The 13,944-nt window shown below is 36.6% G+C and overlaps 1 protein-coding gene across 1 annotated transcript; it reads right to left on the reverse strand.

The window, feature by feature from the left end:
• Nucleotides 1–1,030: 1,030 nt before the first annotated feature.
• On the reverse strand, nt 1,031–7,711 carry TARP (TCR gamma alternate reading frame protein; the record flags this gene model as incomplete). Its single annotated transcript, XM_080701170.1, has 4 exons — nt 1,031–1,179; nt 3,683–3,727; nt 6,349–6,678; nt 7,690–7,711. The coding sequence occupies 4 exons, from the start codon at nt 7,709–7,711 to the stop codon at nt 1,031–1,033; spliced, it is 546 nt and encodes a 181-aa protein (XP_080557296.1).
• Nucleotides 7,712–13,944: the final 6,233 nt, after the last annotated feature.

Genomic DNA, 13,944 nt, shown 5'->3' on the forward strand with positions numbered 1-13,944 from the left:
CATGTACATGAACAGGGTGTCTACTATTTCTAGAGCAGAGCACATCTCAACACAGTTGAGGACTTGCCTGTACCAAGCATTATTAACTCATCTCATTGATCCACACAAGTTCAGGAGGCAGGGCATTCTAGCTTAATTTCAAAGGAGGAAATTATAGCACAAATATTTGCAGTCTAAAGTCACCCAGAGAATACATTCCAAACACAGGACTGGAGCCCAGGCCCTCTGGGTCCAGTGTCCGTGTGCTCAACTCCTACGCCACACTGCTTTGAGTTTCGTGTGGCAGTCATGGGGCTAACAGGAGGACCAGGAATGGTGCTTGTGAAACACTAGCACAATCCTGAGCACGCACAGAGAGTCACATTAGTTGTTCTCCTATTTTCATCAGAATGTCTCAAACCAACAAACCGGAATCTGGTGATTTTTAAAAGAGCAGTCATGTGTGTATCTTCGTTTGCCTATGACTTTTCTTGGTGCCAGTGCCCAAGGGAAGTCCTATACCCACCATGGCAGGAACAGAATTGAAAATGTGGTGTTGGGGAGTATTTAGTAAACAATGCTGAGAATCATGCCTCAGTTTATCTCCTTATACTTTGAACTTCATCAAATTAAAATATGCATGGACTTTAGAGTTTTAAAATTTTATTGTCTGTTATAAAAACAAAGCACAGAATGCAATTATCAAGAAAGGCCTCTTCAGAGTGTGAGCGTGGAAAGCTTCCAGGGCTTCTGGTTAAAGGGCACTAAGGGCAGTGACTAGACACTGCGCGGACTGTTCTCACCAAGGCTGTAATGATGTGCCTGGCTGGAGGGGCTCTTGGGGTCCATGGAGACAGTGGGGCCAGGGCCTCCATGGGTAACTCCCTTTTGCTACAGAGTGAAGCTTCTCAGTTTACCCATGGTTTCCAAAACCCTTCTGCAATAATTACAGAATAATATACATCAGAATGTAAGGAGCCTGAGCCCAGTGAGCACGCCCAGCGAGGTGCTCAGCAGACACCATTAGCAACAATAAACGCAGCACCATCTGTTAGGAGCTCTTCCCATTGCCATTGCCACAGACAGCCATTCTTCTCAACAGACAGAAGGTGACTACGGCCAAGTGCAGGGTGCTCTTGAGGAGCAGGAGGAGGTAGGTGTAGTAAGCAGAGGTGTTCGTGAGCTGCACCTGCAGAGCATCTAGGAGAAGCCATACAGTTAGTGTACCTGATCTTTTGACCACATAGGACACACTGTGGGGGTGGGGTCACAAATGATTCTTTATGATGACCTACATTATGGTGCTATCACCCCATAAGACCCCAAAGGTCAACATGCACGACTCCCACCAGAAGCACCAAGAGCAAGGATCAGGTAGCAAGTCAATTCATTAGCAACCTCACTGTGTCCACTGGGAACCTTCTTAATGCTTGAAAGTAAGGCTGCACTTTACTTATTTATTCGTTTGTTTTAATTATTTATTTATTTATTTATTTATTTATTTATTTATTTATTTATTGCATTCTACCTCCGAGCTACACTCCCAGTCCTATTTTTTTTAAATTCTGTATTTGGTTTTGTGTGTGTGTGTGTGGTACTGGGGTTCCTGGAAGCCCTTCTACCTCTGGGCTACACTCCCAGACCTATTTTCTATATTTTTATTTGGAAACGGTCTCTTAAGCCAGCGCAGCTGGCTTCGAACCTGCGCGATCCTCCTGTCTCTGCCTCCCAAGCGCGGGGATTTCAAGCGTGCGCCGCCACGCCTGGCTTAAATTCTGTATTTGAAACAGGGTCTCACTGAGTTGCAAAGGGCTTCCATAAGTAGCTGAGGCTGTCCATGAACCACAATCCTCCGGTCTCAGCCTCCCAAATGCTGGGATGACAAGCGTGCGCCACCCAGCAAGGCTGCATTTCTAATTTACGAGTTCAGTGGGAGACAAAAGTTCTTGATAGCTAGTTTGTACATTTTCTTCAGTCCCAACGTGCTTCTAAGTTATAACTAGACATAATAGTCATCGATCACTAGCCAAATACCAAGCAATATTTTGAGAGTTTTTTATGTAAAGACTTAATATCATTTAATCTTTTAAACAACCCCTGAGATAAAGAGATGATTTTTATTACTATTTGCAAACTAACAAACTGGGGACCTTGTAAGGATTAATTTTCCCATTATATGCATTAGTAAGTGGCAACCATTGATTTTTTTTTACCCCAGCAATGTGATTTTAGAGAACACATTCTCTTCTACTTTGTGATTATGCATCTCTAAGTGTGATAAATACCCCAAGCATCAAAAGATAAATATAAATTGGAGTTGCATGAATTGGAAGCATGGAAGCACTGCAGATTGTATGTGTGGTGAGATCCCCAGAAAGGAATGCGGTGGTGTTCAGAGCAGGAAGGATGGGGCGTTTTTAGAAAAAAAGGGCGCTATGGAAAATGGATCAAAGTGGTTAATACAAATTTCCTGAGATATTATGGTGTTTGTGGACATCACATGCATTTTCTAAATGTCTCCCATTATGACCATGATCTTTTGAAGTTTTACAAGAAATATGTGGTGTCAGGTAACAACTAAAAATAGCAACAGCATGCCACTGTGGCTAATCCATGAGCCACAAGGCCAAGTTTCTTCCTGTGGAAATTTCCATTCTATCTGTTCCCCTTTCATAGAGTTAGCACTTTGGGTATGGAAAGGTAACCCTTTGCCCTTGGGCAGGGGTGTGTCGCCTCCCTTTCTTGCCTGCTACAGCCACTGAGATCCAGGCCCCAGGGATTGTAAAAACAGAGGACTGGGAGAAGAGCCGTGCCAATACTTCAAGTCACACTAAGAGGCCCAGAAGATAGCATTTGTTTTAAACTTTTTAAATGAGATACCTCAGGTGACATTTAACATACAGGCTCTTTTAAATAACCCTTAATTTGGCATAATTATTATAGGTTTGCAGGATAGCAAAATATTATTCACAAAGTGGAAGTCACTCACCCACATGCATGCAACTAGTTATTAGTCTGTGGTACTCTGAATCCCATACCCTTCCCACCCCACATATCTCCATCTTGTGTTTCAGGACTTTGGCTTTGGAACTTCTTGACTTATGACTGTACCTTAGAGAAAGAAGAAAGAACTAAGTAACAGTATAAACTTTTTACTTGAAGTCGTGAGTTGAAACTCCAGATTTCCTGGGTGATATGTACAAGAATCTTTTAATTTTTGTTGGTTAATCTCAACTGCAAATTTGGGGAAAATTGTATACCATGTGCCAGGAGAATGATGATAATTAAACAACAACAAAAAAAAAAAGAATGCAGAGCACAGTCCAGGGTCTTATGTACAAAAAGCACGTGGTAAGTACCAGCAACTAGAGGACTTCCACAAATAATTTAGAATTTATTTGATATCATGATATCCCCAGTCATGAGAAACAATAGACACACGAATAAATGAAGTTTCTTTGTCGAAATAGTTCATTGTTTATCATTGTATCCTCTAATTAAAATAATCTCCTATCCAAACCAGTACTTTATAATGACACTGTGATGCCCAGTAGGTGATTAATTAATTTAAAATGTTAGTCTATTCTGTGAAAGGCAGCAATTCTGGTTTTTCTACCTTAAGCCATGGTAATTTGGAAGCTAAGATGATCAAGCGGGAAAGAATGCTACAGCATGGTACAAAGGCAGACACACTAAAACTTACCTTTCTCATATTTTGAACAAGCATCTGAATCAGTAGTTGGGACAGCTGGCAAAAATGAGAGCAAGTATTGGTCAATTATTCCTGAACATATATCAATTAATATATGTAATCAATCTGGAGAGAGAAAAGACAGCATTAAAAATCCAAACCTCCAAGTCAGGCGTAGTGGCGCATGCTTGTAACCCCAGCATTTGGGAGGCCGAGATGGGAGGATCATGGTTCAAGGACAGCCTCAGCTACATAGTGAGGCCCTTTGCAACTTAGTGAGACCCTGTTTCAAAATAAAGAATAAAAAATAGGGCTGGAGGTGTAGCTTGGAGGTAGAATGCCTCTGGGTTCCATCCCCAGTACTACAAAAAAAAAAAAAAAATCCAAACCCCCAAATTACAGAAATAATTGGTTCCATTCTACATGATTCAGTAGTTATCGTTCATATGTTTCTGAACATGAAGTGGAAGTTTATGAAAGTTGTAATTTTTTACATTTGTTGTATAATGTCCAAGACAATCTGCAATGGAATGCAACCATAACACTGCAAATCATGCTTATTCCTAAGGCTCAACTGTTGTTGTTGTTATTATTATTATTATTATTATTATTATTATTAATTATTATTTTATTTTGGTGATATTGGGGTTCCTGGAAGCCCTTCTACCTTTGGGCTACACTCCCAGACCTATCTTTTTAATATTTTTATTTGGAAACAGGGTGTCTTAAGCCAGCAAGGCTTCGAACCTGCGCGATCCTCCTGTCTCTGCCTCCCAAGGGCAGGGATTACAAGCGTGTGCCATGATGCCCAGCTATTATTATTATTATTATTAATCACTTTGGTACTGGGGATTGAACCCGTAGCATTCTAACTCCAAGCTATACTATATACTATAGCCCTTTTTATTTATTAATTTTGAAACAGAATCTTTTACTAAGTTGCTTAAGAGCTTGCTAAGTTTCTGAGGCTGGCTTTGAACCTGCGATCCACCTGTTTCATCCTCCCAGGTACTGGTATTACAGGCATGTTCCACCCTGCCTGGCTTCTAAGGCACTTGTTCAAACCTCATTCCTCAATGCAGAAACTTAAGGGTCTCACTTAAGACATCTGGGCTGCTTATGGCAAAAGTCTTCACACATTTGTAATGGGCTTGTGCCCTACAGATTCAAAGGGCTGGCTAGCCACAGGAAAAATTACAAAATGATTTTTATGTTCACTCTGGGGCATTTGGACTGTTACTTAACTAAACTCAGTACTGAGACACAGTTTATGAACCACTGCCCTTTGCCAGTGAGGTCTCTGTCCAGGTGTGGTTATGTACCTCATTACATTAAAGGGACTCCTGTGGGATATTGTGCCTGAGGCGTGCGTGGCTCTGAGTGACTTAGTAAGACAGTGTTCTATGGAGCACACTTTCCTTGGGTCCCTAATGCATCCTAGTCTACTCATCATCATTTCCCTGCAGGCCTAGAATATATTAGTGTTATAGTAATTGTTTATCAAGTGTCTGTAATATATATAAACTCAAGGCCATCATAAAACTCTAGCAGCCAAGAATTTCAATTTTTTGTTGACATACACTATGATTCTTTCATCTGAAACTTTTTTAAAACTAAGAACTCATTCTTTGTCATTAAACTTTGTAGATACTGAGATTGAAATGAGAGACTAATAAAATTTGAAAAATTTTAATAAAACAAATATAAGATTTTAATAATAAAGTAAAATAAAAACTACCAAATTAATTAAAATTGTAATAAAAATTTAATAATCTACAATTAAGGTGGGAAAATTTAGTAAAATTTTAAAATTTTTATTATTTATTATTATGTTATGTAATTTTTAAAAATTAAAAAATTTTTTTTTGGTGATACTGGGGTTTCTGGAAACCCTTCTACCTCTGGGCTACACTCCCAGACACCTATTTTTTATTTTTTTATTTGGAAACAAAGTCTTTTAAGCCAGAAGGCTGGCTCCGAACCTGTGGATCCTCCTGTCTCCATCTCCCAAGCGCGGGGATTACAAGCATGTGCCACCACGCCCAGCTTAAAAAATAAGTTTTTAAAAATTTAAACACATGTCAGGGACTGGTTTTTGTTCTTATACTGTAACACTAAACAAAAGAGATAAAATTCCCTCCTTTGTAGAGCTTGTATTCCATGGAAAATACACTAAAGACAATACAAATCAACATGTAATTAAAAAAAACTCATTCTTTGAAGCTTAAGCTTTATGAATCGTGAGATTAAAGTGGGGGATTTTGCTTGATTGATAGAACACTCTGGAAAGATGAATCATTATTTTTATTTCCCAATCAGGGTCATTAAAAGTGGAAACTTTATTTTAGCATTTATCATGTACCAAGCTCCTATGTGCTTTGATATATATTGTCTCATTTATTCCAATTAATGATTTTAAAACATATCCTATAGTCTTAATATTTCAGACAATTAACTGAAGTTGAGAAAGTTCAAGTCGTATTTTCAGCTTTTTTTTTTCCAAAGTCTTTACAATTTTCACTCTGTGGGAAAATATCAGGGAATATATCCTACCGTTATATCCAACAACATTTAAGAAGGATTTGTACGGTTTTTAATTAATACATGATAGAAAAGAGAGAGTATGACCTTACAAAAACGTTCCCTGAAGTGGTATATTTACATTTAAATACACATACCTCTCTTTAATGCAGGAAAGAGAATCTCTCGATCAGTTCTTTCTTTATTATTCTCATGTTTGAAGATACATCTGTGTTCTTTACGCATTGAGTTCCCACGCACAGTTAACCAACTAAACTTCATGTATGTGTCATTAGTCTGCACAGTATTTCCCTGCTGAGACTCCAGAACGCTATCGCTGTCCTTTTCTTTCCAATACACCTTAATGACATCTGGGAAAAAGTCCTCAAGAAGACAAAGATACGTCCCAGACTTTTGGAGCTTTGTCTCAGCAACTGAAGGAAGAAAAATAGTGGGCTTGGGAGAAATGTCTGCATCAAAGCTTTTATCTGTGGAGGAAACGGAATATCAATAAAAAAAGAATTATGGAAGGAATGCAAATGCTGCACACTTTGTAACGACCTGCACATAGGAATAGGAAGACAAGTTGCCACTGAAATAGTGCTTGCCATTGCCATCGCAGGTGGCGAGGCACTTATAATTGCCCTTACTTTACAGATGTGGAAAAGGTTGCCGAAAGTCGCAACTATGACTTGGCAGAGGCTGATGAAAACTTGGCCTTTGTCTTTTCTCTACACCCTAAGGGAGAGGTTGCGACTTCTAGCTCTTCCTAACCAAGGCTTCCAACATATTTCAGCTTGCTTTGATTTACATACACTTATAGAAATATACATATATCCTTTGTTTCTCATAGTGGAGCGTGTTTTCCAGGTTAATGGCAAGGGAGGGGAGGAGAACAGATGGCTTCAATGATCTCTCCACAGAGGAGGCTCTGTGGTCCCTTCTAAAGCTCTTCCCCTTCCCATCCTTTTGTCACTTATGATCTCTGGCCAAGTAAATCACTTTTTCATGCTCTAAAATTCCATATACCCACTCTTCACTTAGCTAATTATAGATTTTCTGCCTTAGTGGATTCTGTACCTTATCTCATTTCTCATAAATGTCAGGATTTAGGTTTTGACTTTTCCCATTTGTTTTAATGGAAATATACTTTTATGTATTTTTAATGTGTATTGGGCTCATGTCTCAGCTTTAAACGTGAATCCCCTGCCCAGTTTTGAAGTTCCTGGAGTTCTTTTAGCTAATGTGTAACTTTATGTAACATTTCACTTTCACCTCTGAACTTACTATAGACATTAGGTTCTCACATTAGTCAAACTGCATGTCTACATTAATCACACTGTCTTGAATTTAGAACCCCAAATAGCAACATTTCCACAACTTTAATTAAGACCATTTCTTATTTTGAGAAATATTCTTCTGGTAATTGTCTAATGTATGCCAAGAGCACCTTTTTATTTTGGTTTTAATTTGAAGTTCAAGCATGGCTAAGAACATACCAGAGGCATCTTTTTCATGCATCCTTTCATATTAACCTATTGTTTTGGAAAGGGTCCACACATGTCTGCATATCTGCATTTGCCTCTTTGTGTCTCTCACAGATTTAAAATCTACTCTTCATGTTACCTAACTGCTCTTGAAGCTCTGTTATCCTTTTTGTCTTAACCTGATGAATAGAGCATATATGCAATTGATGTAATATACAATTTAGGATTCCAGAGCTTCTTGCAAACATAATGTCAAAATATGTAAGAAAGCATCATATGCTTACTAAGACATATCACACATGTCTCAAATGTTAATTTGTCATCATTTCTTTTTATTCTATTGATTGAAATTATAAATACTGGAATTATATTAATATTTGTCTCCAATTGAAACTCAAATGCTTTGCTAATACTCTATGCTAGTTGGAAGTGATTGTAATAATTCAACCAAAACTTCCTAAGAAGGATTTAATTTCTTATATGAGAAGAAAAGGAGAAAAAAATTATTGATTTCTGTTCATTTAGCAAAGTTCCTAAGTTTTATATAAAATCAGTAAGAATATTCCATCAACATTTTAAAATATGCTATAATATAATGTGATTATTTTAATTTCTAAATTTTACATATCTTGCTTATAATGGCCGAGTAAGATATCGCCTATTTCTTTGTTCTTTTTCCCCTTCCTTCCTTCCTTCCTTCCTTAGTTCCTTCCTTCCTTTTTATTTTTTTACGGAACCTAGCACTTAAGGGGCATTCTATCTCTGTGCTATACCCTGAACTCTATGTTTTTCTTTTTTAACTTTAAAACAGGTCTCACTAAGTTGCTGAGTATCTCAGTGTCTCACTAGATTGAACCTACAATCCTCCTGGCCCAGCCTTCCAAGTACTAGGATTACAGCCATGCATCACCACACCTGACCATAATGCCTATCTCTGCAACTATATTCTATAGTTGTTTTTAATTTAAAAAGTATGTTGTAAAAGATAAGGTTAATTTTCCAATTCTATACTATATTTATATAATTTCAGTCTCTTCCATATATGAATGAAACTATTTTTTAAAAGTATGTTATAAAAGATAATATTAATTTTTCAATTCTATATATTTATATAATTTGCATCTCTATCCCATCCAAAGAGCAAAGCCAATTTTCATTAGAAACTTATATTTCTTCATGAGAGTACTTTTGATTCATTGTAATATAGAAATTAAAAATCAAATTATGAACTTGAGAAACATTTTTAAAGGTACTACACCATATATTGCTTCAAATTCATTTTTCTTAGGATGAATGTTTAAATTTCATCTTTTAAGAATAAAAATGAATCTCAAAGTTTCATAAATTTCTCTATACATTAATTAAGTAGGCATTAAATAGTGTATTTTATTATAATGCTACGTACCTTAATTCTTTTTTGTTTGTTTGTTTTTGGTGCTGGAGGTTGAATCCAGAAGCATTCTCTCTCTGAGCTGCACCCTAGTTCTATTTTATTTTATTTTTTAATTTTTAAATAGGTCTCACTAAGTTGTAGAGTGCCTCACTAAGTAGCTGAGGCTGTCTCCGAACCTACAATCCTCCTGTCTCAGCCTCCCAAATATTGGGATTACATGTGCGCACCACCATGCCCAGCTTAATTCTTTTTGAAATTCATTTAAAACTTTTCTTTTAAATCTACCTATTAAAAATGTTCAGCTGGACGTGGTAGTGCAAACTTGTAATTACACTACTTGGGAAGTTAAGACAAGAAGATCACAGGTTCACCGCCAGCCTCAGCTACTTAATAAGGCCCTCTGCAGTTTAGTAAGACTCCATTTTAAAATAAAAAATAAAATAGAGCTGGGGATGCAGCTCAGAAGTAGAATGCACCTGGGTGCAATCTCCAATACAGAAAAAAAAAAAAAGAAAGAATGTTCATGGTTGAAATTCTTCCATTTTACGTGAACAATAAAAATTTCCACATATTTTATTTATTAAAGTAAATAAAACTGTATAATTTATTTCTGCTAATTTGCATAATAAAATGGGTTAAATTACCTTGTTTTTATTTTAATATGCAGCAAGATGAGTTCTATGTAAATTTATCCAATATAAACTGCATTTTATATTGAAAGTATGACATTTCAAATCTACATATAGGAATTTAAGTATTCACTATTATTTTATTTTTCTTTTATCAAATTAGCCACATCTATTTTATATTCATATATACATTTTAGATTTATGATGTATTTCAAATTATACTTAATTGACTTTTTATCTTTATTTTTGGTGCTGAAGATTGAATCTGGGACATTCTAACTCTGAGCTACACTCCTAGCCCTATTTTATTTTTTCTTTAGAAACAGAGTCTCACTAAGTTGCCAATCATCTCATTAAGTTGCTGAGACTGGCTTTGAACCTGTGATCCTTCTGTTTCAGCTTCCCAATTCCTACTGAGATTATAACCATGGGCCAGCATGCCCGGCTTTGATTTTATATTTTGACTACTTTTGTATCTTGACTACTTTCTGTATGAATTTAAAGTTTTTATCTGATAAATTGGACAGAAACCAAATCTTATCAGCTGTAAATAATAGGAAAAGTCAATATTGATGCTAGAGATATTGAAAATTGAGAATTAATAATTCAAACTGAAATTCAAAGCATGTAAAAGAAGTTTTCTTAAAATATGCATTTTGCCAAGTAATGAAAATGTCTGGAGAAACAAACACTTTGCGATTCCTTTCTTGCTGCCATTCCAGTGGATGTTAGGGCAGCCTTCCATTTGAGCACTTAGAAGTATACCTTTATATCCGGAGAATTCTGTTCTTTGGTAAATTATTGACAGAAACAGTTCTCTACAGTGGAGATAATACTATTTTATACTCAAATAGAAAAAGTAATTATTGGGTACCTATTATGGTTTGAACAATAAATATGCCAAAGACTATATTCACATCTCATTCAATTCTAATGAAATTTTACTGGGTTCATATTTTGTGCCATTTTATGGATAAGGAAACTAAGGTCAAAATGCTCACTTATTATGAGCACTTTATAGACGTCTACATATACACAAAGCCATATATTGCAACAATATTTGCACAATGTTGTCCCTATTCTCTTTAAGCATAAACATTTGTATTAAAATCCACATCACATTCACCCTTTTTCTAAACATTTTACTATCATTCTTTTCCTTCTATTATCTTGGAAATATTGTATTCTTCCAACACCTACCTGTGACAACAAGTTTTGTTCCTCCACCAAATTTTTTCTCATAATAATCCCACAGTGATTCAACCTATATCAAAATTTTTTAGTGACTCTGTGTTCTTTAAATTCCAGTGGCAACATGATGGTCTGGAATTCTTAAGAGACCAGGGTTCAGACTCTACTTCATTCTGTTCACAGTAAGTCCTGTGTCTGAGCAAATCCAATTAACTTTAAGGTTTAGAGTGATTTATTTATCCATAAATAATGATGAGAGTGTGAATCAATTTAAAGTAACTACCAGAACTAAAGTTAGACCAAAATGAAATAAGATGCGAAAAGGTGACTGAATTAAAAACACTGCAGAAACACAAGAGTTTGTTATAATTATCAGCATCATCTTAATTATAGCAGTTTGTTTTCTATGGATATGTACTTCAACATGACATTTTAATCTCATGGCACCAAGACTTGCCCTTACACATAAAAAATTTAGCATTTTGTTTAACAATTAGATGTAGCAATTAAGGGGAAGAGGCATTTCTCTGTTCTCCATTTGCAGTCTACTTTGCTCTAATATGCCTAGAATTCCCAAAGATATCATCACAGGAACCATGCCTTTCACACACCCAAGCTTTAACAGGCTCTTATCTGTCCCTTTAAGACAATCAAAGGGAGCCCTGGATCAAGCCAGCATGTGAGTTCCTGAGTGAAAACACTTCCCTTGTGCCATCTGAAATAGCAGCTCTTTCCACCTACATGAGCACAGCACATGAGAACTCCAGCGTTCACCAGAATGTTCAGTCTCAAATGGCTTTTGATCAGCTCATGTCCAGGTGCAGCCTACAACTGCTGGCTTGCCCTTCAAAGCAGAATGACCAGACAACGGCAGGAGGCTGGGTCCTCAAGGCCATCTTGGTTACATAGTGTTATCTGTCTGATCCTATCTGCTAGAAGTCCTGTCTGTGCATGGCATTAAATGTCAGGAGGCCCAGGGCACTGGTGCAGCAGTGGGCTTGTTTAATGACCATTTCCTTCATTTACAGAGTGAATGCCAATGTCCTCTGCATACTTCCCTTTGATCCTAAAGGACTCATCCCTTTCTAATTTTATAGTGAAAAGCATTGTATTTAAAAATCAAGGGCTGGGCATGTTGGAACGTGCTTGTAATCCCAGTACTTGGGAGGCTGAGACAGCCAGCCTCAGTTACTTAGTGAGGCCCTCTGCAACTTAGTAAGATCTTATTTAAAAATAAAGAATAAAAAATAGGGATGGGGGTGTGGCTCAGAGGTAGATGCCCTTGGGTCCCATCCACAGAGAATAATGAAAAAGACCTAAAACTCTAAGGCATGCTGCTGACCCTCAACAATATAAATTAACATTTTTCTCTATAATGGTAGGGTCTTGGGTCATTTTATCAATTTTTCTCACCCAATAAAATATGGGTTGAGTATTCCTTATCCAATGCTTGGGAACAGAAGTGTTTCAGATTTAAGAGTTTTGTATTAGGAATTCTTATCATGTATATGGTTTTTATAAGCAACAACTACTGAAAGAAATTGAAAAAGAAACAATGATCATGAACAAAGGACCTCCTGGCTCTCTGGCAAGCATCGACCTAAGAAGAGAGTGGAGCCAAAGCAAGGCAAAATCTAGACTGCTCATCCACTGGACCAAGACTTTTAGTGCTGGACCTATGTCTTGTCAACCCTTTATCTCCAGGATCTAGCACTAACTTGAATAAATATTTGATGAGAGAAGAAATGAATAAATGAAGTATAAAATCATGAAAAATCTATTCCTGGACCTTGGACTGAAAGAAATGGTTGGTAGACCTTTCAAACCCTAGTAAGCCTTGCTCCTCCAGGCAGCATAACTAGAACCATAACAACATACATTGTGACTGTTCTCAGCCTATCTTCTAGGAGTTAGAAAAATGAAAAGATGGACTCATTTATGCTCCATTATAATTTTCAGTAATTATGATTTTCCACTCTTATTAGGCATAAGATCAAAACTAGGAATATGAAATTTTTAGGTTATCTGGGAAAAAAAGCATATATCCTATTCTACAATATAGGGAAGAAACAATAAAATTTCATTTTAAGAACTCTCACTTAAAAGCTTCTCTCCAAAAAATAAAAAGCATCTTGAAGCAATAATTTACATGAATGAACACTACAGACACTATGCGTCTATACACTGATAGTACTATAGGCATGCTCCTCAGAACATTTTAATTTCTAGCCTGAGAATATAATTTTTGTGTTTGTTCATTATAAATATACAATTTAAATCTGCTTCCTGACAGGGAAAAAAAGCAAAGCAGTTTGTTTCACATCCAGTACCCTATCTGCAAAATCATTATTCCTATACTGAGGTCAAGAACTTAGCATAGTCAGATAAAGCTGATGATAATTGATTTTTAAAATAATTTATCCTCTTTTATACTGAAGTAAAAATAGAAAAATAATGTTACTTACCAGGGGGTGTTACTATGAGTTTAGTTCCTTCTGAAAATAGCTTGGCCCAACCATCTTGATCACACTGCTAAAAGCTTCTACAGAAATCAGCCTTCTCCTGTGTTTCATGACCTAACCAGAAGTCGAACACCTTTGTCTTGGCAACTTGGTCTTCTGAGCACTTTTGGAAGTTCTTGAATATAGGCTTATGATAGATTCTAAGTTCCTCATAAACTGTCTCTACTAAACAATAATCATTGGAAAGCACCAAGAAAAACAGCAAGTGTAAGAACAGGAAAAGGAGAGAGCTGGGCCAACTAGCCAACCACCTACTTTCTAAATTACCAGGAAAAGTATTCTGAGAATTAAGTGGTTTTTTTTTAATTTCCAGGTATTTGGTTGTTTTGCAACTACTCAAAGGCTGCATAAAAGGAACAGGACTTTTGTTCTCACAAACACCAAGGCCTCTCCTTTGGCAATTTGAAAATAAATTTCTGAAAGGAAGAATCTCTTTAACAACTGAAACTGCAAATGTGCTAACACATTTGAGAAATGTGAATGAAAGCCTCCATTTTCAATAAAGTTGCATTTGCCAAGTGACATCATGGTT

Source organism: Muscardinus avellanarius, assembly GCF_963383645.1.
Source record: "Muscardinus avellanarius genome assembly, chromosome: 9".
NCBI classification, from domain to species: Eukaryota; Metazoa; Chordata; class Mammalia; order Rodentia; family Gliridae; genus Muscardinus; species Muscardinus avellanarius.